General features: G+C 44.5%; 1 protein-coding gene across 2 annotated transcripts; it reads left to right on the top strand.

The window, feature by feature from the left end:
* The first annotated feature begins 410 nt into the window (after window positions 1-410).
* FAM3B (FAM3 metabolism regulating signaling molecule B) lies at window positions 411-11,267 on the top strand. Of its 2 annotated transcripts, none has more exons than XM_068179598.1 (8): window positions 411-557; window positions 5,060-5,197; window positions 5,943-6,066; window positions 6,764-6,822; window positions 8,235-8,285; window positions 8,924-9,011; window positions 9,736-9,868; window positions 11,136-11,267. In XM_068179598.1, the coding sequence occupies exons 1-8, from the start codon at window positions 539-541 to the stop codon at window positions 11,223-11,225; spliced, it is 702 nt and encodes a 233-aa protein (XP_068035699.1). In that variant the 5' UTR covers window positions 411-538; the 3' UTR covers window positions 11,226-11,267. The 2 variants fall into 2 exon arrangements, with proteins under 2 accessions (XP_068035699.1, XP_068035697.1); XM_068179596.1 differs by lacking the exon at window positions 411-557 and adding an exon at window positions 1,104-1,266.
* The last annotated feature ends 15,081 nt before the right edge of the window (window positions 11,268-26,348 follow it).

Genomic DNA, 26,348 nt, shown 5'->3' on the forward strand with positions numbered 1-26,348 from the left:
AAAAGGGAAAGGGGGAAAGGGGGAAAGGGGGAAAGGGGGAAAGGGGGAAAGGGGGAAAGGGGGAAAGGGGGAAAGGGGGAAAGGGGGAAAGGGGGAAAGGGGGAAAGGGGGAAAGGGGGAAAGGGGGAAAGGGGGAAAGGGGGAAAGGGGGAAAGGGGGAAAGGGGGAAAGGGGGAAAGGGGGAAAGGGGGAAAGGGGGAAAGGGGGAAAGGAAAGGAAAGGAAAGGAAAGGAAAGGAAAGGAAAGGAAAGGAAAGGAAAGGAAAGGAAAGGAAAGGAAAGGAAAGGAAAGGAAAGGAAAGGAAAGGAAAGGAAAGGAAAGGAAAGGAAAGGAAAGGAAAGGAAAGGAAAGGAGTGGCATATGTGCTCTCCTTTGTCCCGCGGGCCAGCTGGGTGCTCTCTGCAGACAATAATTAAAAGTTGTTAAACAGGGGCGGTGCGGCGCTTACAGGCGGCCGCTCCCCTTCCCGCTGCCTTCCCGGTGCTGGCAGGGGGAGGCTGGCAGAGGGACGAAAAGAGGAGGAGGAGGAGGAGGAATAATGAAGCTGACCCGGCACTGTGAGTAGGATGCGTCCCGGAGCCGCTCCGGGCGGGGTGAGACCCCCATCGCCAAGGGGAAGGGGCGAGAGGGCTGATGCCGACTCAGCCCTTAGACTGGAATAAGTCATGCTCGAGTCTTAAATATATTCTGGTTTTTTACTTTTTTTCCTCTGCTCAAGCCCAGCTGCGTGCGGATGGATGTGTCTGTTAGCGAAGTGTGGCTGCGTGGGGCTTTGGAAGCAGCTAAACACAGAATAACCCAATACCGGGCTTACATTTAGTGATTTCGTTGCTGCCAAGAGGCACCTGCAGGACAAGGGAAATTGGGAGCTGCTGACACAGGAGCCGAGGGAAGGGCAGGAAGCTCTCTCGGGGAGAGGAGATATTAGGATAGGGAGATATGAGGAGGGGAGATATTCGGGAAGGGTTTTTCACCCAGAGGGTGGTCAGGCACTGAACAGCTCCCCAGGGAAGTGGGGAGCACTGAACTTGACAGAGCTCAAGAAGGATTTGGACAACGCTCTCAGGAACAGGGTGGGATTGTTGGGGTGTCCTGTGCTGGGCCAGGAGTTGGACTGGATGATCCTTGTGGGTCCCTTTAAACTCGGGATATTCTTTGATTCTGTCATCTTTTCCTTAAGCTCTGCTGTTTTACATGTCCTGCTGCACCTCCATCCTGACTGTCCTTCCTCCTGGCTTCTCTCTGCCACCTCCTCTGCCTGGCACTGTGAGTATTGTGAGTGTCCCTGCCTCATGACAGTGACAAGATGTAACTCTCAGGGAGCTCCTCCGTGGCAGAAACGGAGTGAGGGAGGCACAGCAATACCTCTGCAGCTCAGCATCCCCACACTGCTCCTTGGTGCTGAGCAACCACAGCCTCCAATGTCAGCAAAAGCACAGTCTGACTTTCCTGCATATAGGCTGGACTTTGTTTTATAGCTCTTAATTGTTTAATCACAAATATTAAGCTCTCTTGACTATCTTAACTTCGTCTGAGCTTATGGCTTCACTGTTAATTGTGTAGAGGTTTGCACATGTCTGCAGAGAAACCCAAAAATGAATGTATGTGTGCAGGATAAATAACCTCAGTAAATCTAAGAGAGCCAGCCAGCTGGACCCAGCAGCTGGGTCACTGAGATCTCTTGATACCTTCTGAGCCCCAGAAAGCAAAACTAAAAGTTGGTTGACATTCCATGAGTTTTGAGAGCCAGGTACAAACTGTGCAGGAGAGTGGGGAAATGTATTCCTTGAGCCTTAAAAGGTATATTTCAAAAAACGTTTAAGAAACTTGTGTTCTAAGTAAAACACAGAATATATTATAGATTCACAGAACTCTTTAAGCTGGGAAAAACCTCCAAGATCATCGAGTCCAACCTTTGATTGATCACCACCCTGTGAACTAGGGAGAAGCACCGAGTGCCACATCCAGTTGTTTTTTTCACTCCTCCAGGGATGGGCACTCCAAACCTCCCTGGGCAGCCCCTGCCAAGGCCTGAGCAGCCTTTCCATGGGGAAATTCCTGCTGCTGCCCAAGCTGAGCCTGCCCTGGCCCAGCCTGAGGCCATTCCCTCTCCTCCTGTCCCTGTTCCCTGGCAGCAGAGCCCGACCCCCCCCCGGCTGTCCCCTCCTGGCAGGAGCTGTGCAGAGCCACAAGGTCCCCCCTGAGCCTCCTTTGCTCCAGGCTCAGCCCCTTCCCAGCTCCCTCAGCCCCTCCTGGGGCTCCAGCCCCTTCCCCAGCTCCATTCTGGCACACTCCAGCCCCTCAATGCCTTTCTTGTAGTGAGGAGCCCAGAACTGGACACAAGATTCAAGGTGTGGCCTCACCAGTGCCAAGTACAGGTGGGTCCTGCTCCTGTGACCACCCTATTCCTGATCCAAGTCTCAGTCCATCAATCCAGCCTGTCCAGATCCCTCTGCAGAGCCTTCCTGCCCTCCAGGAGATCAACACTCCCACCCAACATCGTGTTGTCTGCAAACTGACTGAGTGTGCCCTCGATCCCCTCGTGCAATAAAAACATTGAACCTGACCGGCCCCAGAATTGGTCCTGGGGACACCACTGGTGACTTGGTGTGGCACCATTCCCCACCACCCTCTGGGCTCAGACATGCCCAATTCTTAACCCAGGGAAGATGCTCCTGTGCAGGCCCTGGGCTGCAGCTTTTCCAGGAGATGTTGTGGGAGACGGTGTCAAAGGCTTTGCTGAAGTCCAGGCACACAACATCCACAGCCTTCCCTACATCCCCCAGACGGGTCACCTGGTCAGAAAAGGAGATCAGGTTGGTCAGGCAGGACCTGCCTTTCCTGAACCCTTGCTGATCCCTTGGTTATCATGTTTGTGCCACGGGATCACACTCAGGATGTTCCGTTCCATGATTTCCTCAGCCACCAGGGAATAACATCAGGCACAACAGCAGTTAGACATTCGTACTTTCTCTTCTATTTAGATAAAATGCTGCACTGTTGAGCCTGTTTTGCAATAGAGTTGCTCCATAATAATGATGAAAAATAGTGCAAATACATTGTAAAGGTAAACCTGCCAAGCTAACTGTGGAATGAGCAAAACAAAACCTGTCTGGTGCTCTCATAGATCTTTGCAATGCACCACGCCCTATCCTCTCCCCAGAAATAGTCACTGAAATCTCTAAATAAAATTGTCATTTTCACTTCATTCTTCCAGGGTTTTGTCTTTGAAATTTGTGACTTGGCCTCCTTTATGAATTAAATATATTTTGTGTATAAATCTGGTAATTTTTTTTTTAAATATTGAGAAAGAACTAAAGTTGGTGTCAATCTCCATGGTTGCAGCAGCTTCCTGATTTGTGCATGTGGGCTTTGTCAGTGTTTGTGTTCACATCACTGCACAAATGAAGTGTTAGAGTAATTTCACTATTATTTTAGTGTGGGTTTGCACCACTACTAGTGGTGGAGTGAGAGATTTCTCATGGGTAATACTGAGGGAAATTTATAATATCTGAAGAACCATTACATAAGTGTCTCAATATTAATCCTTTGATGAAAACACAGCAAGTTTCTCATAGTATTTTCCCTGCAGTCACACAAATGTTTCTGCAATGTTTCATCAGTCTTTTTATTTTTAAAGCTGGGAGAATGCAGGAATAACCATGTGGAGAAATACAAAGAGGGAGTAGCTAGAGAGGAAAAATTCAGTCTTTATGGTGGATTATCAACAGAACCTGTGTGAATAAAATCTGCTCTTATGGAAAAAAAAATATCAAAGTTCCTTCTGACATGAATGACCAGTGCAACAGAATTTTTTCAGAATTTGGATGCAGACCAATTGGGCAGAATTCACAGGAGTAGCAGAACTTGCAAAACAGGACTTGACGAGGACAAGTGAAAACTTTGGCCTTGTTCTAGAGAAAGGGTAGGGCAGAAATCTTAATGTTTATAAAAGGCAGTTCTAAGAAGGAAAGGAGACAACTATCTCATGAGCGTAAACTGTTATAAGGAAGATTCAGACTAGATAATACAAGATATTTTCTAGAGGGCTGGCAAAGTAAACATACTCCATATTTTTGGACATTGGTCCTGTTGAACTCAGTTTACAGGACTATCAAATGAATAATTTTCTTTTTTTTTTCCACTTTAACAGACCCTTGTTTTCAAGGATGGTTCTTTGCAGATCAGGAAGTGACTCATGCCTCTAAAATATCCTGTTCCACTACTGCAGTGTGATATATCCTCGTTTAGCATCGTAAATTAGGTGGTGTATTTCATCAGGAAAGCCATCGGCATTTCTGGTATTGAGGAAAAGCAGATATTCAATATGAGGAGGAAGCCTTTCACAACAAGGGTGGTAAAACACTGGCACAGGTTATCCAGGGAAGTGGTGGCTGCCCCATCCTTGGAAATACCCAAAGTCAGCCTGGACAGGGCTCTGAGCAACCTGATGCAGTTGAAAATTTCCCTGCTCATTGAAGGGAGGTTATATTAGGTTAACTCTGAGGGTTCCTTCCAACCCAGGTTACTCTGTGATTCTGTGTATGAGTCAGAGCTCATTGTGTGAAAGGGATTGTTTGGGCCTTCTGCTGTTTTAACCCAGCATTTTGAAAACGTGGGTGCAGGGAATTCCCTGCTTGGTCAGCATTTAAAACCATTCCTGGAGCATTTGCACATCTCAAAAAATCAATAGTAACTGCAAAACACCTCTGTGGTACTTGGTACTTATTTTCCAGAGTCAAAATCCTGTTAGGATTGAGTTAAACTTTGTGTTTATTTGAGGTATTATGGATGTAGATGGAAGGGAGTGTTGGGGGGAATTTTCTGCTTGAAGATCAAGTTTTAGAAACTAAAGAGGTTCTCCTTGGAGATAGGAATACACCAAATACTCTATTGCCACATCTCTGAAGGCTGTGGTTAGCACAGTGAATCACACAAAAAACAGCCAGTTGGAGTAGCAATGCCAGAAAAAAATGACAAGATTTTTTGTGTTGCTATAAAAACATTTTTATGTTTTTGTTGGGTGGGTTTTTTTTCCTTTTTATTTTCCCCTTCACAGTTGTTCTAAGATTATTTGGATTCCTGTTGACATCCTTGGCTGCTTGGTATTTGGGATACTTTGTTGCTGCTCATGTATCCCAAAATACAGTATCTATTGCTGCACTTCAAGAGATTGGAAAGAAACCAGTGTTGAGGGGTATGTTGTTGTAGTTATTTCCTTTTTTTTTTCTTTCTTATACTGTATCTGATATTGTGTATTTATGTGCTAAATAATGAATGGCTTGTTAGCTAAGAAATCATTTGGTATGTGCTATTATAAGAATGAAGTTGACTGTAAAGCTAATTAAAACAAAGCTAAACCTTTTCTCAGACACTGTTTTTGAAGAAACACAATATCAGCCTATTTTTACATGTGTACAAAGGCAATTATTTGAACACTGATGTAAGAACACCTTATTTGTTTGCAGACAAAGGAGTGCAAAACTGCAGCTTTGTTTCTATTACACGTATTTTATATTTACAATAAATAGCTGAACCACTAATTAAGCTTTGTGTGTAAATTCTCATTATTTATTAGCTCTGACCAGGTGGTTTAATGTGTATACTTTTGTCATTCTATGACTAAGTCATTGTGTTAAAAAAGGGCTTAAAATAAGAACGATAACTATTCACTTCAAGCTGTTGGTAGGAAACCTTCATCCAGGTAGCCCTTGTTTCCTGTGATGTGGAATACCAGATAATAATTACCTTATTTTCAATTATACCTATTTGGAAATCAGTGATAACTTCCAGCCCAAACCAACCTGTGATGAAGTTGCCATGATCCCAGGATTCTGTGTTCAGATGTTTGAGTTCAGCACGTTGACTTTAGGGGATTCATCCCATGTAGAAATTGTTCATGCAGCATCCAATAAAACATTATTTCATCTTTGCTGTTGCAGCCCCAGCCCCCAAAAGGCAGAAGTGTGACCTCTGGTCTCCCTGCCCACCTGGGAACTTCGCCTATCGCATCCTCAGTGGTGGTGGCAAACAGAGGAGGCCTGCAATTTGTTTTGAGGATGAGGAGTGAGTACCCCTCTAACTTTACACCTAAGCAAAGGCTTTGTACTGTGAACAAAGGTGTTTGGGTTTGGCTCAGTAGCAGCAACTGAGCTGCTACCAGGGGCTCCTATTCTGGTGGAAAACTTCAGAATTTATCTGGCAGTATTTAGCTCTTCTTCTTCTTTTTTTTTTTTTTTAACCTAATCTCCAGTGATTTTCTTTGTTCTTCTATATAAGCTGCAGATGACTGTTAGTTTTCAGCAGGATTTTTAATTTTCATGGTGTGGGATAGCAGATCTACAGAATGTTGACTGCTCAGCACCTTCTGAAAGTCAGGTTCTTTCACAGCTTTCCAAACTGGACAGGTGAAATAACTTCAAAACCTTGCAGTGACCTCTCCTGGAGAAATAATCGACAGAGAGTACAGCCACAAAAACACTTCATCTTGTTTGTTTTGTTTTGGTTTTTTTTCCTCCTTTATCTTTCTGGCTGCACTTGTATGAAATATTTTCTTGATCTGGCTCATTTTGAAAGAGTCATTGTTGAAGGAAACTGACTGATAGACTGTGCAAGATTTTTAAACTCTTGTTTAAAATAGAATTTTGAATTAAATAACTGAAGAAAACATAAGTATCAGAAAATGATTTTGCACTAGTAAACATAACAGAGCTGATGGACAGATGTATTTTATTTTACTGATATTGTATTTATTTATTTCCAGGCTTATAAGTGCAGGGAATCATGAGGCTGGAAGTGGTATAAACATTGCCATTGTGAATTGTAAGTAAGAAAAAAATGTTACAGAGAGACATACTTTTGTGCTGCAATAAATTACCAGTGTTCTTGGGGGGCTTGGATGTTTTTTTACCAGCAAGTACGGAAGGGAAAGGAAAATATTGCAAACCTGATTCATGTTAATGTAAGAAAAACAAATCTGCGTGATAAAAACAGTCTTCTGGGTAAACAAAAGAAACATGTTCATAATCAATACAGAAAAATACAACAGAAAATGTGCACGCAGATGTGCTGTATTTTATTAGACAAAAGACTTGTAGCACAGCAAGAATATCTGTGATCTCCAGCAGTAGGACTCAGCTTTCAGCTTCAGTCCTTGATAAAATATATCTGCTGCTCCACTGATACGGGAGAAGCAGGAACTGAGAGTTGCAGTTCTTTCTCAAGGTGTAGCCATGGTACAAATTCCTTTTCCAGACTTGTTCAGGATACAGAAAGACAAATTCAAGTTTTAATTAATATTAAACTGCTATTTGCTTATAGTAAAGGCCAATGGAAGCAGCAGGTGTGCTTTGTTCTGGGTTTGGAGGCACCTAAATCCAAAATTTTGATTTAGATGAATGGGAATGGTGATGAAATGCAGTGTATTCAATAATGAGTCCAGGGAAAAATGAACAAGCTGGCTTCGATCACAAAACACTTATATTTTAGGTTTTTTTGGCTCACTATTGCTAAGCAAGATCTTGACTTTGTCTAAACTTGTATGATTTTGCTGACAATTAAATTAACCACTGATAAGAATCTGTTCCAAATTTTTCCCCAGTTAACTACTGCCTTTTTTCCAACAATCACAAAATCTTTACTGGGTATAAAATATTAAAATTACTTTAAAATGAGAGTAAGAAGAGAAATACTCATCTTGAATGCACAAACTAGATGGTGGCAAATAGGAGCAGGCAAATCTGTCCATTATCCTGCACCAGTCTGTAGTAAAACGTATTTTTTTACATGTCCACTAATTAGATCAGGCAAGATAATGACTGTTCTCAATAAGTGCCTTATGGATGAAAGGCTGAACATCTCAAACATTGCACAGAAGAGGATTAAGCTTGTTCAAATAGTCTTAGGCTTAACCAATTTTCCTATCTATGGCCATGACCTAGTATAGTATATTTATACATAAAAACATGGAAGCACACACCAAAAAATGAATTTTTCTTTATAAGAAGTGATAAAAATGTTTAGTCACATTTGATGATTTAGAGACTACATGAAACAAAATATTCTCCCCAAATCTTAAAGTTGTTGCTTCATATTTCTTCCAATTTAAGAACTGAAACAAAAGAAGTCAAATAAGACACAAAATTAGGAATGCCTAGCTTTAGCTGAAAATGCTGTGTTTGCCTATTGAATAAAATCATATTTGCTCATATTTAGATTTTTTTTTTTAATTACAGATAAAACAGGAAAATTCATGTCGACAAATTTTTTTGAAATGTGGGCAGGAGGTAAGGAAAAGAGATTCATGTAATTATCCTCCTCTTTCTTGTTTGACTTTGTATTCTCAACAGGGATCAGCTAGAAACAAACAGCTGCTATCTTCATAAAATATGTTCTGGCCAGGTATGATGACAAATTTTGCCTGAAAAGCTGAATTTCTCCTGTTGGTTGAGATAGTTAATGATCTTTTTTGTTAAATTATCTTGTTCTTTTCCCTTTTTTTTTTTTTTTTGTTTTGTTTTGTTTGTTTTTTTTCTTTGGTGTCCATTATTTCAGTCTGGTAGTAATGGCACTTAAGCAGTTATGACATCCAGATACTTCACTCAGCAAAATTCCTTTTCCTGACACATCTTGTTCTATTTCAGTTACAAAATCACCATAGTTATAAAATCATCATAGGAAATTTGCTTATCTCTTAACAGCCTTCCACACTGCTGGAAAGATTATCTACTTTAAGAATAGCTTTTAACACATTTTCTATACTTTGAATGGCAAGTTTCCTTACCTATTAGTGAGGAGAACCAGAATGCTCCGAGGCACTGGAAGCTGATTCCCTGACTCCTTAAAAATGCTCATGAGCGTGGGGGCATGAGTAGGAACGTGATGTGTGTGCCAGGAATAACCAGCTGTGTGATTGACTCCACAGACCACTCCAGGGAGATGATGGATTTCATCAGGAAAGCACCAGAAGGGACCCTCCTTCTGATGGCCACTCACGATGATGGGAGCACCAGGTAGGACGTTAATGAGCCTGAGGGGCAGAGCAGTGAAACGCTGGAAAAGGACTGTTGTGAATTGGTGTAAAGGAATGGCAAATTCCATTTTACACTCAATAGTTGCTCTCTCAATTCTTGCCTAAAAGTTTCAGTTCCATATCTTTTCCATGATTGCACATATCTGTGTGTTGGTGCTCCCTAGGATGGGTAGATATTGTTTAAAAGTACTCCAAGGGGCACTGCTGTTACATCTGAGTCACAACCTTCTTTACTCTGAAATATTATTTATCCACACCTCTAATTATGATGTTTCTAGCTTGCATTCCTTCTAACATCATAATCTGATTTTTCAGGTGTTTTTGAATCTTTGGGGGTTTTTAGCTGAGTTCATGATATGGTAATTATCCAGGAAAAGACTTAATCCATGTTTGACACCTTTGTCCTTATTTAGGAAGGACTGAAGCACCAGACAGTATTTGAGATACTTTTTTCTTTCTGCTGTGCTATTACAAACAGGTTGTATTAACATCGGGAACTTAGTGAGAAGGAAAAAATTTGATAAATTCAATTCTCTCTGTGAATTCAATGTCATGCTGCTACCAGAGCTCTCAGGACTATTTGAATCTCATTTTTGCTTCTGCAGGCTCAATGCTGAATGTAAAGCATGAATCAGCCATGATCTTTTTCATCATTTTTCACATCTTGAATTTTTAACACTCATTTTTTCACTACATTTTCCTAGGTTGAAAGATGACACCAAAAAATTAGTAGAAGAACTGGGAAGTAAAGAAATAAAGAATATAAAGTTCAGATCAAGTTGGGTTTTTATAGCTGCCAAAGGCTTCAAGCTGCCAGATAATATCCAAAAAGAAAAGGTCAGATTTGTTTCATTGTCACTTAATATTTGGAATATAAAACCTAAAACTTTGGGAATAACTTGCCCACAGGTTGCAGGAGGACTAAAGGAACTGTTTTCCACAGAGGTTTCTGTTTGCATCTGTGCCCTTGTGTTCAGTTTCTGTAAGCCCAGTCGTGCTCATCTGTGTGACTGAGGCAGACAGAAATGAGAAAACCCAATACAGAGTTCAGGTCCCCTGATGATGCTGATTCCCTCCACAGCTCCCACAGTGGGGCTCTTTTTCTCAGAATATCACTGGGTCAGGCTGGAAGGGACCATGGTGGCTCTTCAGGTGCCACCTCCCTGCTCCAGCAGGGTCACCCAGAGCACAGGGCACAGGGCTGTGTCCAGATGGCTCTGGAATATCCCAGGGAGGAGACCCCAGAGCCTCTCTGGGCTCTGCTCAGGGCTGGGCACTGCCCAGGGCAGAAGTTGTGCCTCCTGGGCAGGGGAATTGCTGGGCTCAGCCCCTGCCCGTGGCTCTGGGGCCATTGCTGGGCCTGGAGCAGAGCCTGGACCTGCTCGGACCTCCTGCACACAGGGACACACAGGGACAGACAGCCAGGGACACACAGGGACACACAGGGACAGGCAGGGACAGCCAGGGCTGAGGCCCCTCTCACTGGGGCTCCTCTCCAGGCTGAGCAGCCCCAGCTCCCTCAGCCTCTCCTGGGCACGGAGATGCTCCAGGTCCTTGCTCAGCTCCAGGAGCTCCTGTCCCTGCTGTGCTGAGGAGCCAGAGCTGGACACAGCACCCAGAGGTGCCTCCAGGGCTGGGCACAGGGGCAGGGTCACCCCTGACCTGCTGGCAGTGCCCATCCCGATGCCCCCCAGGACAGCACTGGCCTCTTTGGTCTCTGCTGGGCAGCGACAGCTCATTGTCCACCAGGACCCCCAGGTCCTTCTCCACAGAGCTTTTTCCCACCAGGTCACCCCCAGCTTGTGCTGTTGCAGAATATTTTTGCAATATTCTTCACATTTCAGAGCTTCTGCTGGACAAAGATATTCAATTTAGTGTATATCATGACAGCCATCTGCAAAATAAATAAAGCACTCTGTGTAAGAGAGAAACTGGCAGAATCTTCACCCATTATGTTAAGCAAGATGTGCAACATTCTCCTCAGCTTCCCAGTTCTCCTTCATTACTCCCTCCTCTTGTATAAAGTTAGACAAACTGGTATGTAAATAGAAAAAAACTAAATACTGATTTTTTAAATTTTTTTTAATTTATTTTATTTTTACAGATAAACCACTCTGACCAGACAAAGAACAGATACAAAGGCTGGCCAGCTGAAATCCAAATAGAAGGGTGTATCCCAAGAAACCTGATCTGACCAAATGCATACCTCATTAATAAAGACAATTCTCTATTTTTATATCTATGAATCTAATCAATTGCCTCCAGAATTCAATAAGCATCTGAACACCAATTGCAAAAAAAGTCAAATGCACAGTTTATAACCTATCTTAGCTCTCTGTGCTTTTGTTCTAATCTAAAAACAAATAGGTATTTTGATAAGAAGTAAAAATAAAATAGTCTGGTTTGGAAATGCAATGTTCAGGAAGTCAGTCATAAAATGCCAGGATTTTTGAAAGTTAGTATAGATTGTCATTAATACTTTTAGGGGTTTGGTTTTACTTGTTTGTTTTTAGTATGTCTTTTCTTTTGATTCCCTTTAAATACTAATATGCAAACGGAACTTAGTCTAAATTGTAATATAAAATCATTCACAATACAGCAAATTACTTTGATGTCAATTTATTAATAACATTTCTTCTGTTCAGAGAAAGTATGGCAAGATCAGGTACATTTGTTGAGCTGCTTTTAGTGATGTTGACAACACAGAAAGCAATACTAACATGTAAAGATCCAGTTACTTGAAGTATTTTGCCAAATTCAAGCTGCAAATCTACATAGTTTGATTTTTTTTTCCTCCTTTAAGTGCACCTTACATAAAAAAATCTAGTGACTCCATGCAAGTGTAAGTGTTGTTCATGTTAACTATGGAGTCAAATACATGACTGAAAGGAAGCTGAAGAAACATTTATTCAATTTCCCTTTCTTTGAAAAGGAATTTGCATGTGTCTGGACTGGTCTTAAGTGGTGTTTGTCCCCCTGTGGTTCAGATATCTCCCATATGGCTGATTCCATAACTTAAATTATGCTTCCTGCAGCATTCCACTATTATTCTAATTATTCCCCAAACATATGGAATTAACCCAAACGGCTTACACGGAGAATAACTCATCACTATTCTTTTAATACCATTCCATGATGTGTCTGATGATTGTCCTCATCTACTACTCTCTCCTCCCTAGACTGAACCCACCTGTTTTAATCTTTCCTTACACTTTTTCTCAATATTAAAACATTAGTTCTGTGGTTCCTGCTTGAAGCCCCCTTTGAAACTCCAAATGAAGCTTGAAAGATTCATATCTCCAACAGTGGCTGCCACTTGTAGTCACTGCTGTGTTCTCAGCAGCTTTCTGGTGTTGTGTCTCTCACCAGTCCCTAAGGTTTCCTGCTACTGGTTTGCAAACTGCTCCGTAGCCCAGGGACACTGCCAAAAAACACATTTAAATTAGTCTGGCTCAATTTGACTTTGGCAGACTCAGCTCCTTAACACCTTGCTGCTGACGAGGTGGATACAAACTGAGCCCTTCAATAGCTGTTTCAATGTTTTTCCACATTAAGTCATTCTTCTTAATAATAATAATTTTTTCGGGTGGTACTACTGGCAGGACATTTATTCCTTTGCATCGTAATCACCCTTTGCTACATGCCTGAATTATAAAAATAACATAATTACAGTGCTAATGGCTGGCAGTCCTCAAGAGTGCCAAGCTCTGAGACAGCCCTCGAGCTCTGTGCAGTCTGACAGCCACTGCCTCCTGCTCCATGCCACAATTAATCTCACATCAATTACAATTAAATTATACTTCAATTTCTGCTTGGTAGTTATCATGAAGTACAACATTCTCATGCTTTACATTTGCTCTGTTCTTCACACTCTGTGCAAGTGTTCCACTCTTAGCAACAGTAAAAGCTGTGCCTCTGTCATCTGAATCAAAGATCAAACCACCCTGAGAACTTTTCACAGCACAAATTCCTGCAAAATGGTCTTTAACCCATGGTGTTTTCACTTTTACAGAGATGAAGCTGAGTAACCTGGACTAGACTGAAGTGTGTTGATAATCTGCAGTGCTGAATAGCCATCGTCAGCTTTGTTTTCATTTGTTCATGATACAGTACTTAAATGTGGCAAGTACTTAAATATGGCATGCAGAGACCTCTCAAATACTTTGACAACCCTCTGATCTGAGGAAATTGTGGAAAAGTGATCACTTGGCACTTTTTCAATCTCTATTCAGATTAGAAGCAATCTTGCAGAGTTGATTTGAAAGTGGGACTTTGACTTGACACCCACAATTTGAACACTTTTAAAGGAATTGCCTCCTAGGAAGAAGTAAAAAGCTTTTTCATGGAATCCTAATTCTGAAAAATTAATCTGGGGGGAAAACAACAGCTGCAGTGGTGGAGGTCGATGTTCTCCATGCCAGGTGTTGCCAACCACAAGGAGCAGGTAGGAAGTGTTTTCCTGCATTCTCACGAGCTGGGAAAGTGCTGGGAAATACCTCTGGGTGCTTATTACACACGTGGGGCCACCACCATGCAGTAAGGTAAAAGCCTGCACAGCAATCCATCTTTTCCTAATGCCAGCAGGCAAATCCCATGGGAAGCCATGAACTTTAGGCTGTGACATTACTCAGGGCGTGGGTTTGTGGATTTAAAAGTGGGATGGCACAGAAGGTGGTAGCAGTGGTTTTCCACATCCTCTACATCTCTAGAAATACCCAACCTTCTGGTGCTTACCCGTCCTGGGCAGACACTGGAAGCTACAGACATGGCTGGAGGTGACCTTGGGTGGACACCAGCAGCTTTGCCCCTATTGTGCCAGACCTTCCTTTCCTGCACTTTGCCAGGAGGAGGCTCCCATTTCAAATATCCCCAGCAGAGCATTTCACACATGGAATACGAGGGGGTCCCTCATACCCCCATGTAGAAACACATTTTAGATGCTCCCATTTTTATCCCCTATGTTAACATGATAACCAGAAGCATAAAAAACAAAGTACCTGGACAAAGTTCCTGTTTTACTTCTCCATTTGAGAGCATGAGAAGTATTTCAGGGTCCTGACATGTCTCTTAAAAATCCTTGGATCCCTGGCAGTCCAATTTGATGGCAGCCATTGAAAATATTGATCAAATAATAAGTCACATTTTCAGTTTCTCAGTGGCAACTGTTTCTTCATGTTCTTTGTGTAGTGTTGTCTAACTCAAAGTGGGAAGTTTCCTCTATACTTAAAAGAAAAATAGAAGACAGGAAAAGAAAGGTGAAAGATGCTCTTTTTGAGGCAGACTGTGCTTAAAGGAAAATTCTGACCAAGAGCAATCCACCCAGATAAGCAAAGAGAAGCTGATGCTTTTCTTTAAACATAGTGCCTGGAGGGAAGTAATGTATGACTGTGATTTATGTGATCTCATCTTAGCTGCAGTGAGATGCTGAAAAATTACTAGAATTCAGAGGATTGAGATGGGTGGTTTAATAACATTTGAGTGACAGCAGTTCTTCCTTTCTGGGGACTCAGAAGTTTTGATTTCAGTTCTCTGCTTTGTTGTTTTGTTTTGGTTTTTTGGGTTTTTTTGGGTTTGTTGTTTTTTTTTTTTTTTGTGCTGTATTTTTGTTTTGGTTTGAGTTGGGAGGGTTGTTGTTGTTGTTTTTGGTTGGTTGGTTGGTTGGTTTAGTGTTTTGTTTTGTTTTTCTTTCCGGGAAAGGTTTTCAGCAGCACAGGAAATGTAGTTTCTCCTCCAAGACACAGACTTTACACTAGCAGCTCCTTCTTCCAAAGTCTACCCAAAGAATAGACTTTTTGGCCTGTCTCCATCTCCATTGCAGGTCTCATTAAAAATGAAAAATATTTTTTTAATAGCTATGTTTTAGCAAAAAACAATACACATTTCAACCTTGTACTTCTGAGATAAATCCTGTGTGGGTGTGCTTTTTATCTCCTAGGAATTCCTAGCAGTGTTTTGTGGGAGGCTGCTCTAGGCCACCCAGCCAGGAGGTCGACACCAACAAATGATTCTTGGAGGAACCAAGGGAACACCTCCAAATCAGCCGCCCTTGTCCTTGTGGGGAATTCAGCTTGCCAGGTGTTCACTGGGAACACCACACAGCTGGTCCAAACAGCCCCAGGAGATTCCCCAAACGCCTGGAGGACAACTTCTCGGTACAGGGACGCGGGGAGCCGGCTCGCAGAGGTGCCCTCTGCGATTTGTTGCTCGTTCCCAGAGAGGCTCTCGTGGCTGATGTGGGATTGTCTCGGACACAGCGACCGCGCAGCCGCTGAGTTTCAGATCCCTGCTGCTTTGCCTGCGCCCGTCTGGCTCCCGAGATGGGCCAGGCACAGCTGCGCCTGGCTGGAGAAGCAGCATCTTTTATCAATGTGTCCATGGCAAAGCTGTTGTCCCAAAACGGATTCTTCCACCCCGCGTGCAAGAAGCCAATCCCCACACAGAGTTCAGCTATTTCCTTTATTTACACTTCAGCACAGAAGGAGGTGCTGGGTGGCAAATCCACAAAGCCAGCACAACGACTATCAAAACTTTTCACTATTTATACTTTTTAACAAACAAAGGCATTCATGTTCATTGGCTACCAGTTCTCCTATTATTTTTTTATTATTATTTTTATATTTTATGGTATAATATTTAAATATTTAGATATTACATTAATATTATATGTAATCTACAATATTCTATATCATATATTACATAATAGATTATACTTAAATATTAAAAATATTTTTATTCATAAATATTTATTATTTATGGACATTATAAAGATTAAATAATATACTATATTTACATTTTTATTTTAAAATAATATTTGGATTTGCTATTTATTAAATAGCAAGTTAATATTTTCTCTTATTACTAACTAATATCAATTTGCAATAACTTACTGATACTTTAGTATTAATATCTTAATATTAATGTATTAATATTTTTCTGTTGGCTAGAAGATTGCCCCAGTTCTTATGTTAACTAGTCTTTCTCTGTGCTCAGTCTGTCTCTTCTTTTTTCTCGCTGGGTTTCTGGGGTCCCTGGGCCAGGAGTCACTGGTCGCCGTCTCCCCGTGCCAGAAGTACCTTTTCCCCAGCTGGAGCCGATTTCAGCGCAGTTGCTGAGTTGGCTTTATGAGTTCGGTCCTGATCTGGGAAGTTCTGCCAAATGTCCTTGTGGCTGTCACTCCTGCATCCTCGGTGTCCCCTCTGAGCAGGAGCTCCTTCTCCCCAGGCTTTGTGCACCTGCCCTTGGCTCTGACATCGCCGGTGCCTCTCAAGCCCTAAGCCTCAGCCAGGCCATTCTCCCGACAAGGAACTGATGTCCCTGACACCTGGACATCAAAGGCAGCCCGTGTGACAGCGGGCAGGCTCCTGGCCAGCCGCCACCTGCGGGGCCCGGCCTGGCGCTGGCAGCGGGCACTGATTGTCCGGCTGTGCCCTCAGGCAGGGCCAGCAGAACAGCGCCCGCAGCGCCCGCAGCGCCCGCCTGAAGCGGGACGGGCGTTCCTTGGGGGGAGCCGGCTGCTCCCTGAGGGCCTGGGCTCCCGGCTGGGGAGCTGAGGGGCCTGGGGGGCAGCAGGGGCTGGGCAGGGCAGGGCCCTGGCTCTGTGCCCAAGAGCCAGGAGAAGCTGCTGCCTTGGCCGAGTCCTGGGGAGCAGCATCAGGGTCCTGCAGGAGCTGTGGGTACTTGGGGTTGATCCAAATAGTGTGGATGATGATGCATTCCAAGTCCTGCTGTGACTCCTTTTTGTCACTGTCGCCTCTCTCTTCGGACAACTCTGGATATTGTCTGACTTCTCCTTCGGACAGCTCTTGGTCAATGGAGTGTTCCCATTGGGGAAACATTTTGTTGCTGTTGTCTTCTTTTTGGAACAGCTCTTGGATTCTCATGTACAGCCATTTGGATAGCTCTTGGTGTCTCTCAAATTCCCGGTGGCACAGCTCTGGGTCTATCTCACCTTCTGACAGCTCTTGGTCTCTTTTGTTGTCCTGCTTGTACAGCTCTTGGACATTCACATCTTGCTTTTGGGAAGGGCCCTGTCCTCCAGGCAGCTGCTCTCCAGCCCCATCCCAGGTCCCTCTGTCCCCTCTCCCTCCATGGCTGGCCATCACCCGGGGCTTTGTGTACAGGCCCGGCAACTCCATGGCAGGGGGGGAGCTGGGGTTCACCTCCTCCGTGAGCGTCTCCATCGTGCTCTGCCACAGAGGCTCTCAGGGGAGCTGCCTCCTCCTGACACAGCGGCTCTCCTGGGACTGGGCACCCCAGGGCTCTGCGCCCCTTAGATACCCCTCTGGCAGGGCGGGGCTCTGCCATGTCACAAAGGCCTCTGGGTGACACCATGTCCTGCATCGCCAGGGGCCCTGGCAGCACACACCTGTGTCACCAAGGGCCACACCCGACACCCCTTCAACAGCCGACCCCGGTGGAAGCAGCACGGAGCAGCCGCGGACTTGGCACTTGTAGCCCCTGCTGTGCCCAGGGGCTGTGAGGCTTTGGACACGGCCCCACACGACAGCCCCAGCCCCACCCTGCAGAGCCCTGGCTCTGGGGGCTGGGCTACTCAGGGCACGGGCCACTGGCCAGATGGACACAGCCGGGGAGCTGTGGGCAGTGGCTCCATGTCCAGCTGCACGCCGGGGATGAGGGGTGTCCCTCGGGGCTCTGCCTTGGCCCGGGGCTCTTGCATGGCTTCCCTCATGACACAGACAGCGGATCCAGCTCACCCTCAGCACGTTTGCAGGGGTTGGAAGCTGAGCAGGGCGGAGGCATCACAGAAGGAGGGAGCCGTGCACAAGGATCTGGACAAGCTTGAGAAGTGGGACCACGAGAACCTCATGAGGTTCAACAAGGCCAAGGCCCAGGTGCTTCACCTGGCCCGGGGGAATCCAAGTCCTGGATTCATCGAGGTTGGAAGAGACCTTCAAATGCCACAGATTAGCGCTGCCTCCCCGGCCGCTCCCAGCACCTCCAGAGGTAGCGGTTGCTTGGGCCTCGAAGCTCTGCCCTGCGCTTGCCCAGTCCCAGCAGGACCCGAGGGGAACGCCCGCAGGCCCTCTGGGCAGGCTGACCCCGGCGCGCACGGGCTCCGCTGGAGAGTGTCCTTGCAGCCCCAGGTGCCAGAGAAAGCCCAGGGCCAAAGAGTCTCTGCCCCGCAGGCACGACTTGTTTATTGCTTGTGGCAGTGGGGGCGAGCCCCGCGCGGGATGGAGAAGTGGGCTCGGGGTTGAGGGCGATGGCGCCGAGGCTACTCCCGCTGTGTCCCGTCGCCTGTGCGGTACCCCAGAGAAGGAGCCGGGGCCAGGCTCGGTCCCTGCTGCCACAAGGGCACTGCCGAGGGCTCCCCGCCCGCCAGGGCTGAGGGGTGGCTGCCACCTGCTCTGGCCTCTCGTCCCAGCCCCCATCTCGAGCACGGCCACCCAGAGCCGGTTGTGCAGGACCACGTCCACATTGATGGCTTTTGAACATCTCCTAGGGCTCTACAACCTCTCTGAGCAACCCCTTCCAGTGCTTGCTCACCCTCTAAATGAAAAGTTGCTTTTCCTCCTGCTCAGAAGGAGCCTCTTGTGTTTCGGTTTGTCCTTGGGTCTTACTCTGTCTCTTGGGTACCAGTGCCAAGAGCCTGGCTCTGTCCTGTTGGCACCCTCCCTTCGGACATTCCTATACCCTCATCAAATTCCCCTGCAGACTTCTATAGCCTCATCCCTCTTAGATGCTCCAGCCTGTGAATCCTTTTCATGGCCTTTCAGTGGCCCTTCTCCAGTGGAGACACATCACTTCAGGAGTGGCCTCACCATTGCTGAGGAGAAGGCAAGGATTCCTTCCCCCAGCCTGCTAGCAACACTCCCCCTAATACAGTCCAGGCTGCCCTCAGCCTGCTCTGCTGGAAGGAGATGTTGTTGGCTGGTATGAAATTTGCTGTGGACCAAGACCCCAGGTCCTTTCCACAAAATTCCTTTGCAGCCAGCTACTCCCAGCGTGTGCCGGTGCCTGCAGTTGTTCCTGCCTGGGTGCAGGACTCTGCACTTTGTTGTGCAGAACTTCGCCAGATTCCTGTCAGCCCATTTCTCCAACCCTGTCCACATCCTTTGGGATGGCAGCACAACCCTCTGGTGTGTCAGCCACACCTCCCAGTTTTGTGTCACCAGCAAACTCGCTGAAAGAATGCTCTGCCCCACCATCCAGAACAGGAAGAATGGGACGAGAAGAGTGCTGTGGAGGATGGGCAAAAAGGGGACTTTCCTTAGGGAGAGTGGGGCAGGGAAGGTGTTTTGGGGTGAAGGAGACACATTCAGGTGACAAGGTCCCAAAGCTGTGTGGGCTCCCAGGGCAGACAGCAAAGGCTTCTTTGCTGGACATTTTCAAGCACATTCCCAGCTCGAAGCAGAGGCAAGAAGAAAAGGGAAGTGAGGAGCTGACAGAATCCCAGAATGCTGATGGCTGGAAGGGACCCTGAGCAGGCGTTACGAGCCCACGAGGGAGAGAGGCCTCTGCCCAAATGAAGGTGCAAAGGAGACCATATGAGGACAACATACGGATTTTATTTAACGTGGATTTTATTTACCAATAAAGGGGAGGTAGAGAGTTAGAAAGAAATAAGAAAGAAGTCTCAGAAACAGATCATCAGTTAGAACTAGATGATCTTTAAGGCCCTTCCACTAGCAACCATTAAATCCTGATCTAGACACAGGAAGCCAAATACACTGTATCTACAGGAGTATTTCTTCAGATGAGCTACAAAAATAAATCAGAACAGAAAATCAGTTCTCTCTCACTGTGCTGCAGGAGCTGATGTGTTAAAAAGCAAAATCCCCTTTCTCAGATGAATGGAAAACAAATGTTCACCTCCTCTTCACAGGTCATTGCTGTGTGACTCATCATGAGTCTGCCTTTTATCTTCTGAAGACACACCCCATAGTTGCAGTTGTCCAATATTAAATATCAGAGAATCTGGCATCATTGCTTTCTCCTGACATGGAGGATTTACTGATGAAGCTTTTAATTTCCTTCACTTACAACTCATCATATATGTGCATGTGCAAGTACGTTGTAGTTAGACCTGGTTTAGGAACTGGTTGCTCAGTCTGACAGGGTTGGAGAACACAGCTACAGCTCCTGCACAGATAAATAACTGGTGATTATTAGTGATATGGAAAATGTCTGGAGCACAGGGTTTGCCAACCTCCCTGCATCCCTGTTCACTTCGACTACAGGACTGGCCTGACTGAGAGCAGCTCTGCACATAACCAGCAACTGATTTAGAGCACTCTGTCCTTTACTGAGTCCCACTTCTCACAGCTCATATGGATGAACTGTGAGGGCTTTTTTTGTGTCATTTCAGGGAATGGGCCAGGATCACAGAAAGTTCATGGTTCCCTGTCACAAACCCCATGTCTATGTAGAGCTCCAGATGATGGCAGCTGAGAACCACCTGCAGAGGAGGGGCTGAGGGATGGTCAGACTTCAATGCTTCTATAACCTTGTTCTGGGAGAGGATTTCACTAAATACCCAGGGGAACTTCAACAAAGTAAATTTCCCCGTTCTCACCTTCTGGTTTATGTAACATTTCCATCAGATAGGACCCCAGTCCACTGGTGCACTCCTCTCATCCCTTGCCTAAGAATCCCACGGACAAAAAAAGGAGCTTTTATTTTGCTGTTGTTATCTTAAAACTTTCATAGCACTATACTAAAAATGAGGGCTCAAGAGTTACTTAAGATATAGTTTCCCACAATTTTTATTGCAGGGCACCTCAGCAGGAATGCAGCACATCCCTTATCTATTTGGGCTGGTTCTAACTCCATTAGGGATGCAGTAAAACTAAGGAGAGGAAGGCTTCCTCTTCCTGCTCAGCAGAGCATAAATGCTCCTTGTTTATGGATATATTACTACAACCATCATTTCCTAATGCTGCTGATACTGATATCTAATACTCCAGGAATTTCCCACAAAGGAATTTGCATTTAGAGTTTTACAAGGTTTGTTTCACATAAGTGTAATTTAGACAGAAAACATCAGTGAAACAAACATATGATCAGTAGCGATCACTGTTGTTCCTTGGAAAAAGACCATTTCTGAACTTCTTGAACATTTACAAGGCACAACTGGTGCAATTCAGATGTGGCCCTGCAAATTCCATTATGCTGTTATCCCATGTTTATTCCCAAGATGACATGGCTTGCTTGTGGACTTGGCAGTTCAATGCCGGGTTTTCCATAGCAGAGTCTCAGGCATCTGGATCCTTAAAGCAATTTATTTCCCTGGCTGGTGCCACAGGTGCCTGTGACTTTTAAGGGACAAAGGGTCACTGCCAGTTCTTGCCTGGGGCTCCCACTCCCCAGAGCTCAACCTGCACCCTGAGCCACCTGCACTGATTGTATTCCTCAACTCCATGCCATGGGGAAAGCATTTTCCTTCTCTCACAGTCCACTGCTTGGTGTCTGCACCTCTATTTGTGTTTTTCTGCAGTAAAGTGAATATCTCAGTGAGATACTGATGAATTTCATAGTAAAGAACAAGCAATAATTAAGTCCATAACCTGTTTTCTAGTATGGCATAGGAGGGATAATTCAAATTGTAACTGCTTAGCAATGATAATTCCAGACCAAGTAATGATCTGGTGCAGAGGAAATGAGGACAGGAAGGGGTTACCCTGACTGGAGGCAGGGATGCCGGAGCCAGGGCTGCTCCCTGTGAGGGAGTGAGGTTTCACTGGCTGATGAGATAAGAAATGCTGCAGTATTTTGGTGGTAGTGGTGCAATGGGAGCACTCAGGGCACATGTTTGAGCAGCAGAGCTGGTCCTGGGGGCTGGATCACGGGGATGAGGCGCCCTATGCGCCTCACACAATGGATACAAGGGGAAATGTAAGGAATCAGCCCATTCTACATCTTTGCACTGTCCTTGTAAAACCACTTATGGCAGTAGGACTCTGCTCTGGATATTGTTCATTAAATCTCTTTGCATCTAAGCATAAACATGTGCTTAATTCACCTTGAGGGATACAAAAATCCCCCACCACTGTTCTGCCAGATCCTTTGCTACCATTTAATCTCCTGTTGACAGTAGTAATTTACATGAATTGAGGAACTCATCTCTGTAATTTTTAATGTAACAAGATTTAAAGAGACAGACAGGAGGAAGGTCGTGCAAAGCCACTTGCACCTGAGCAGTTCATGGACAATCAAACACACTACATGCTGTGCTTTAGGTTTCAGACTCTCCCTGCCCCACTCAAACTGTAATATTTTAATGCTAAACGGCTGTGAGGAACTCTTTTATTTGTCTTATCTGTAACAGATAACACTCTTCATTTCATTATCAGAAACTATGGAAGTAGAAAAATGGTTAGAGAAAAATATGACTACTTGTAAATGTCCCGATGGTTTAAATACCATAATCATAATGATCATTAACAGATTTCAGTACCCCTTGAACAAATAGATTTCATATTCAAGATAACAAGGACTTAATTCTTAGTCACACTGCCCTATATAAATTGAAGAAATAGTCCCTGTCTTTGAGGACTTTCATTTTTTCCTCTTCCTCTTTTTTGATAGCTTCTACTCTTTGGGGTTATTTAATTAATTTTGGGAATCTTGTTGTGTGGAGCTTGCTTTGGAGAAGTGTCCAATCCACTACACAGTTAAGGCTCTTCTTTGTTTTTTGATACATTACTTCATTTTTTGCTTCTGATTACCTTGAAATTCAGAGACAGGAAAATACTTCACCTTATCAGTTGTTGGTGGGTTGGGCTCTTTGTTGCTTTTAAGCAAATCTTCACTCCTTTATTCAGTGAAGTTTGTACCATCCCTTTTCAATAGGAAATTTCATCATTTTCTAAAGAGATTAAAAAATGCAACATGTAATTGAAAACAGTCAGAAGCACGGACAACAACAAAGAGGGAGTTCAGATGTCATTTCCTGGACTGACTTCAGACTGCCTTGCTTTAGACACTCTTTTAAAGCTACTCCTGGGCCAGGAGTGGAGGTTTTCATAGTGTAAAAAAGAAAACCCAAGTCAAGATTCAGTGTCCAGACAGGCAAAATGGCTTTGGCAAACACACCAGCACAGACAATTTGTGAACAGAGCCAACAGTTACAGCATTTTCAGGTGAACATCATTGCTCTGGTTGATGAATCCAGCTCTGGCCAAAAGTAATCAGCCTGGGAATTCATATGAGACTGGGACTAGCTACAGGACTCTCCATAAATATTTATGAGAAATAAGGAAATATTTAGTATAAAGCAGAAAGCAAACATAAATCTCTATGTTTAAAAGTTGAAGCCAAGTTTCTACATCATTAGATTTGTATATTTACTAAAAACTCTGAAAAAGCATCAACTGAAACCACAGTCTCTTCCGTGCCTCTCAAGAACATCTGAATTTCACTTTGCTTTACCCACTACTACAATCACTTCTGATGACCACAAAACTTGCAGTAAAGGAGCCCAAGAAGATTCCCTAAACAATCTTGTTTCTATGGATTAAACCACCGCTCAACACTCAAATGCAGAAAACACTTCTGTCCACCAGAGAAGCCACTGCAGTTCTCACACACCAGCCTTGGGGGTGACAGCAGGGTCTCATGCCTTTGATTCCCTCTGGTGATCAGGGGTCAGGGTCTCCAGGATGATGAGCTCCATGTGCCTGGCTCCAGGGTGGGGTGGGCACTTCTAAGCGGGGGAGCTGTGCAAGGATCACATCGGGGAAGAGGGAAGGGTGGGGGCAGAAAGGAGGGCAGACAGGGGGAAGGAAGGAAGGGTCACCATAGTAAAAACAGAAGATATACTGTCTGCCCTGCACAGTCGGAACCACCCCCTCTGCCCAGAAAGCCTGAAGTCTAATAAATCACAGAATCACAGAATCAATGAGGTTGGAATATACCTCCAAGACTGAGTCCAGCCTTTGACCACACACCACAGTATCAACTGAACTATGGCACTGAGTGCCATGTGCAATTATTTCTTGAACACCACCATCACCTCCCTGGGCAACCCCTTCCAATGCTTAACAACCCTTTCCATGAAGAAATTCTTTGTGGTGTTCAGCCTGAACCTCCCCTCTCTGCCCTGCGCAGTCTGAACCACCCCTCTGCCCAGAAAGCTTGATGCATAACAAATGTGCAGGAAAGCTGGAAGAAGGAAAAGCCCCCAGGCAGTGAGTAGACAACAGGAACTGCAGGTCTCTGCACACAGCTGAAGAGGACACAACCCACTAGGCAAGGCTTTCTGAGCCTGCAGAAAACCCATTATCTGGATAGTCCAATGCACGTGGGATTACCCTGGTGTTAGTGATGTCAGCAGCTCCCACTGCTTCAAGTAATTTGGATCTCTCAAATTTCAGGTATTTTTGTACTGGAAAAAGATCCCCTTAATTACAATATCCAGTTTACATAAGGCAGTCAGGCCTCACCAAACCACACGCAGACAAATTTCACTTGTCTCCATCTCTGTGACTGACAGGAAGCCACACAGTGATGGCTACTCACATGAACAAGGTTTCATCCCACTCTTCATGCTCTTCAGGATTGCCCCTCTCATTGTAAGGTCGAAACCTGCATGTCAAACACTGTGACCCAAGCTTCAGCCAAGTCAAATAGCAGACAAATACACCTGAGACATTTGCAGGAAGAGGTGGACATGTTTATACACAGCAAATCACACAATTCCCTATAGCTCATCCCTTACTAGAGAAGAAAAAGGCTCAGGAACTAAAGAGAATGGCTCTGGTTTAAGTGTCTCTCTCTCTGCTCTGAACCATGGAGAGCATTCTACCCACTGATGTTGTATTTTTCAGACACTTTCATGCACACACACGCCCCACCCCAAGAATGCACCGTCCCCCAGTTATATTTTCTCTCTGACCTTTCCATTTCTCTATTTATTTTAAAGCCTTTCAAATCCAAATCCTTCCCACCTCATGGGCTGCTTTTTGTCTCCACTAGCTTGTGCTGAAGCACCTTTGCACTGGAACTGCAAAGCTCCTCCAGGAAGTAACTCATTCATCTATCACCCTCACAGTGGGATGGGGAGGAGAATCACAAAAAACTTCTGGGTTGGGATCAGAGCCGTTGAATAATTGGAACAAGTAAAATATTATCATAACTACTAATTGAATTTTTTAAAAATAAAGCCCAAGTGATGCATAGTACAGTTGCTCACCATGCATTGATTGATGTCCAGCCTATCCCTGATCAGCAATAGGACCCCTCTGGCTAACTGTACCCATTTAAACCCTGAGCAGGGCATTCCGTGGTGTGGAATATCTCTTTGGCCCTTCCAGCTCTGCTCCCTCCCGGTTTTTTTGTTCTTCTCCTCACTGGCAGAGCACGGGAAACTGAAATGTCCTTGACTGAGGGTAAACAGTAGTTAGCAACAATGAAACATCTGTGTAGTATCAACACTAGTCTCCAAGACACAGCTCTGCACCAGCTACCAGGAAGAAAATCAACTCTGTCCCAGCCTCAGCCAGGACACTGGGGAGGGGGGGTTCTGGGGGTGGGGCTGTAGCAGCCCCCCAGTACCTCTGGCCAAGGGGGTGGCACTGGGCTCTGTACAGAGATGCACAGTGGGGGAATAAGAGACATTGGGTAGGAACTGAAACATGGGGGTTACATCCAACCAGGTATGAAGAAGGAAAAAAAAGTGATTAGTCAATCATTTGAATGAATTTCATTCTGTGGAATCTCCATACCTGAGGGTTTTCAAGACTCTCTGGGATAAAGCCCAAGGCAACACGGTCTGAATCACTTTGATTTATAAGGTTTGACTAGACAACATCCAGTATAATATCTGAATAATTTAATGATTAAGGATTTTTCCTAGTGGTTTATGTCACAGAATGATCCTGCCAACTAGTGCATTTACACTGTATTTTGATTTATTTTTAAATTATAATGTGAAATGGCTTTGACAAATGTTTGGTCATTCATCTTTTGCATCATGCCCCATTTTTCTGTTCATTAAAATTATTTCAAAACATACTCAGGACTGTCAGATTTGAATGAAATTCTACTTAGTCTATTTTAAACATCTCTGTTGTGTTGTGTTAATCTGTAGAACTGTATGCCAGTGAAAGAAGCTGTTATAAATCATTACATAAACATGAAAACTGTTTTCAATGTTTTACACTAAAAAGTTTCCCACTAAGGGGGTCAAGTTTTTATTTTGCAGTTTCAGGAGAAAATGAGAGAACCAAACTCTTGACATGTGGAGAAAGGAGAACCCTGATTTCACTGTTGACTGCAAGTGATGCTGCTCAGAGTCTTCCTTTTTTTTGCTACATAGTCCTGTGATCAAACAAAACCAAGTTGGTCATGTAACAAA

Source organism: Anomalospiza imberbis, chromosome 2, assembly GCF_031753505.1.
Source record: "Anomalospiza imberbis isolate Cuckoo-Finch-1a 21T00152 chromosome 2, ASM3175350v1, whole genome shotgun sequence".
Lineage (NCBI taxonomy): Eukaryota > Metazoa > Chordata > Aves > Passeriformes > Viduidae > Anomalospiza > Anomalospiza imberbis.

Coding starts and splice junctions, on each gene's coding strand:
- FAM3B (XM_068179596.1), top strand. CDS start 1,119: ATGATCCTTGTGGGTCCCTTTAAACTCGGGATATTCTTTGATTCTGTC. Junction 6,823..8,234: donor AAACATTGCCATTGTGAATT/GTAAGTAAGAAA, acceptor TTTTAATTACAG/ATAAAACAGGAAAATTCATG. Junction 9,012..9,735: donor CACGATGATGGGAGCACCAG/GTAGGACGTTAA, acceptor ACATTTTCCTAG/GTTGAAAGATGACACCAAAA.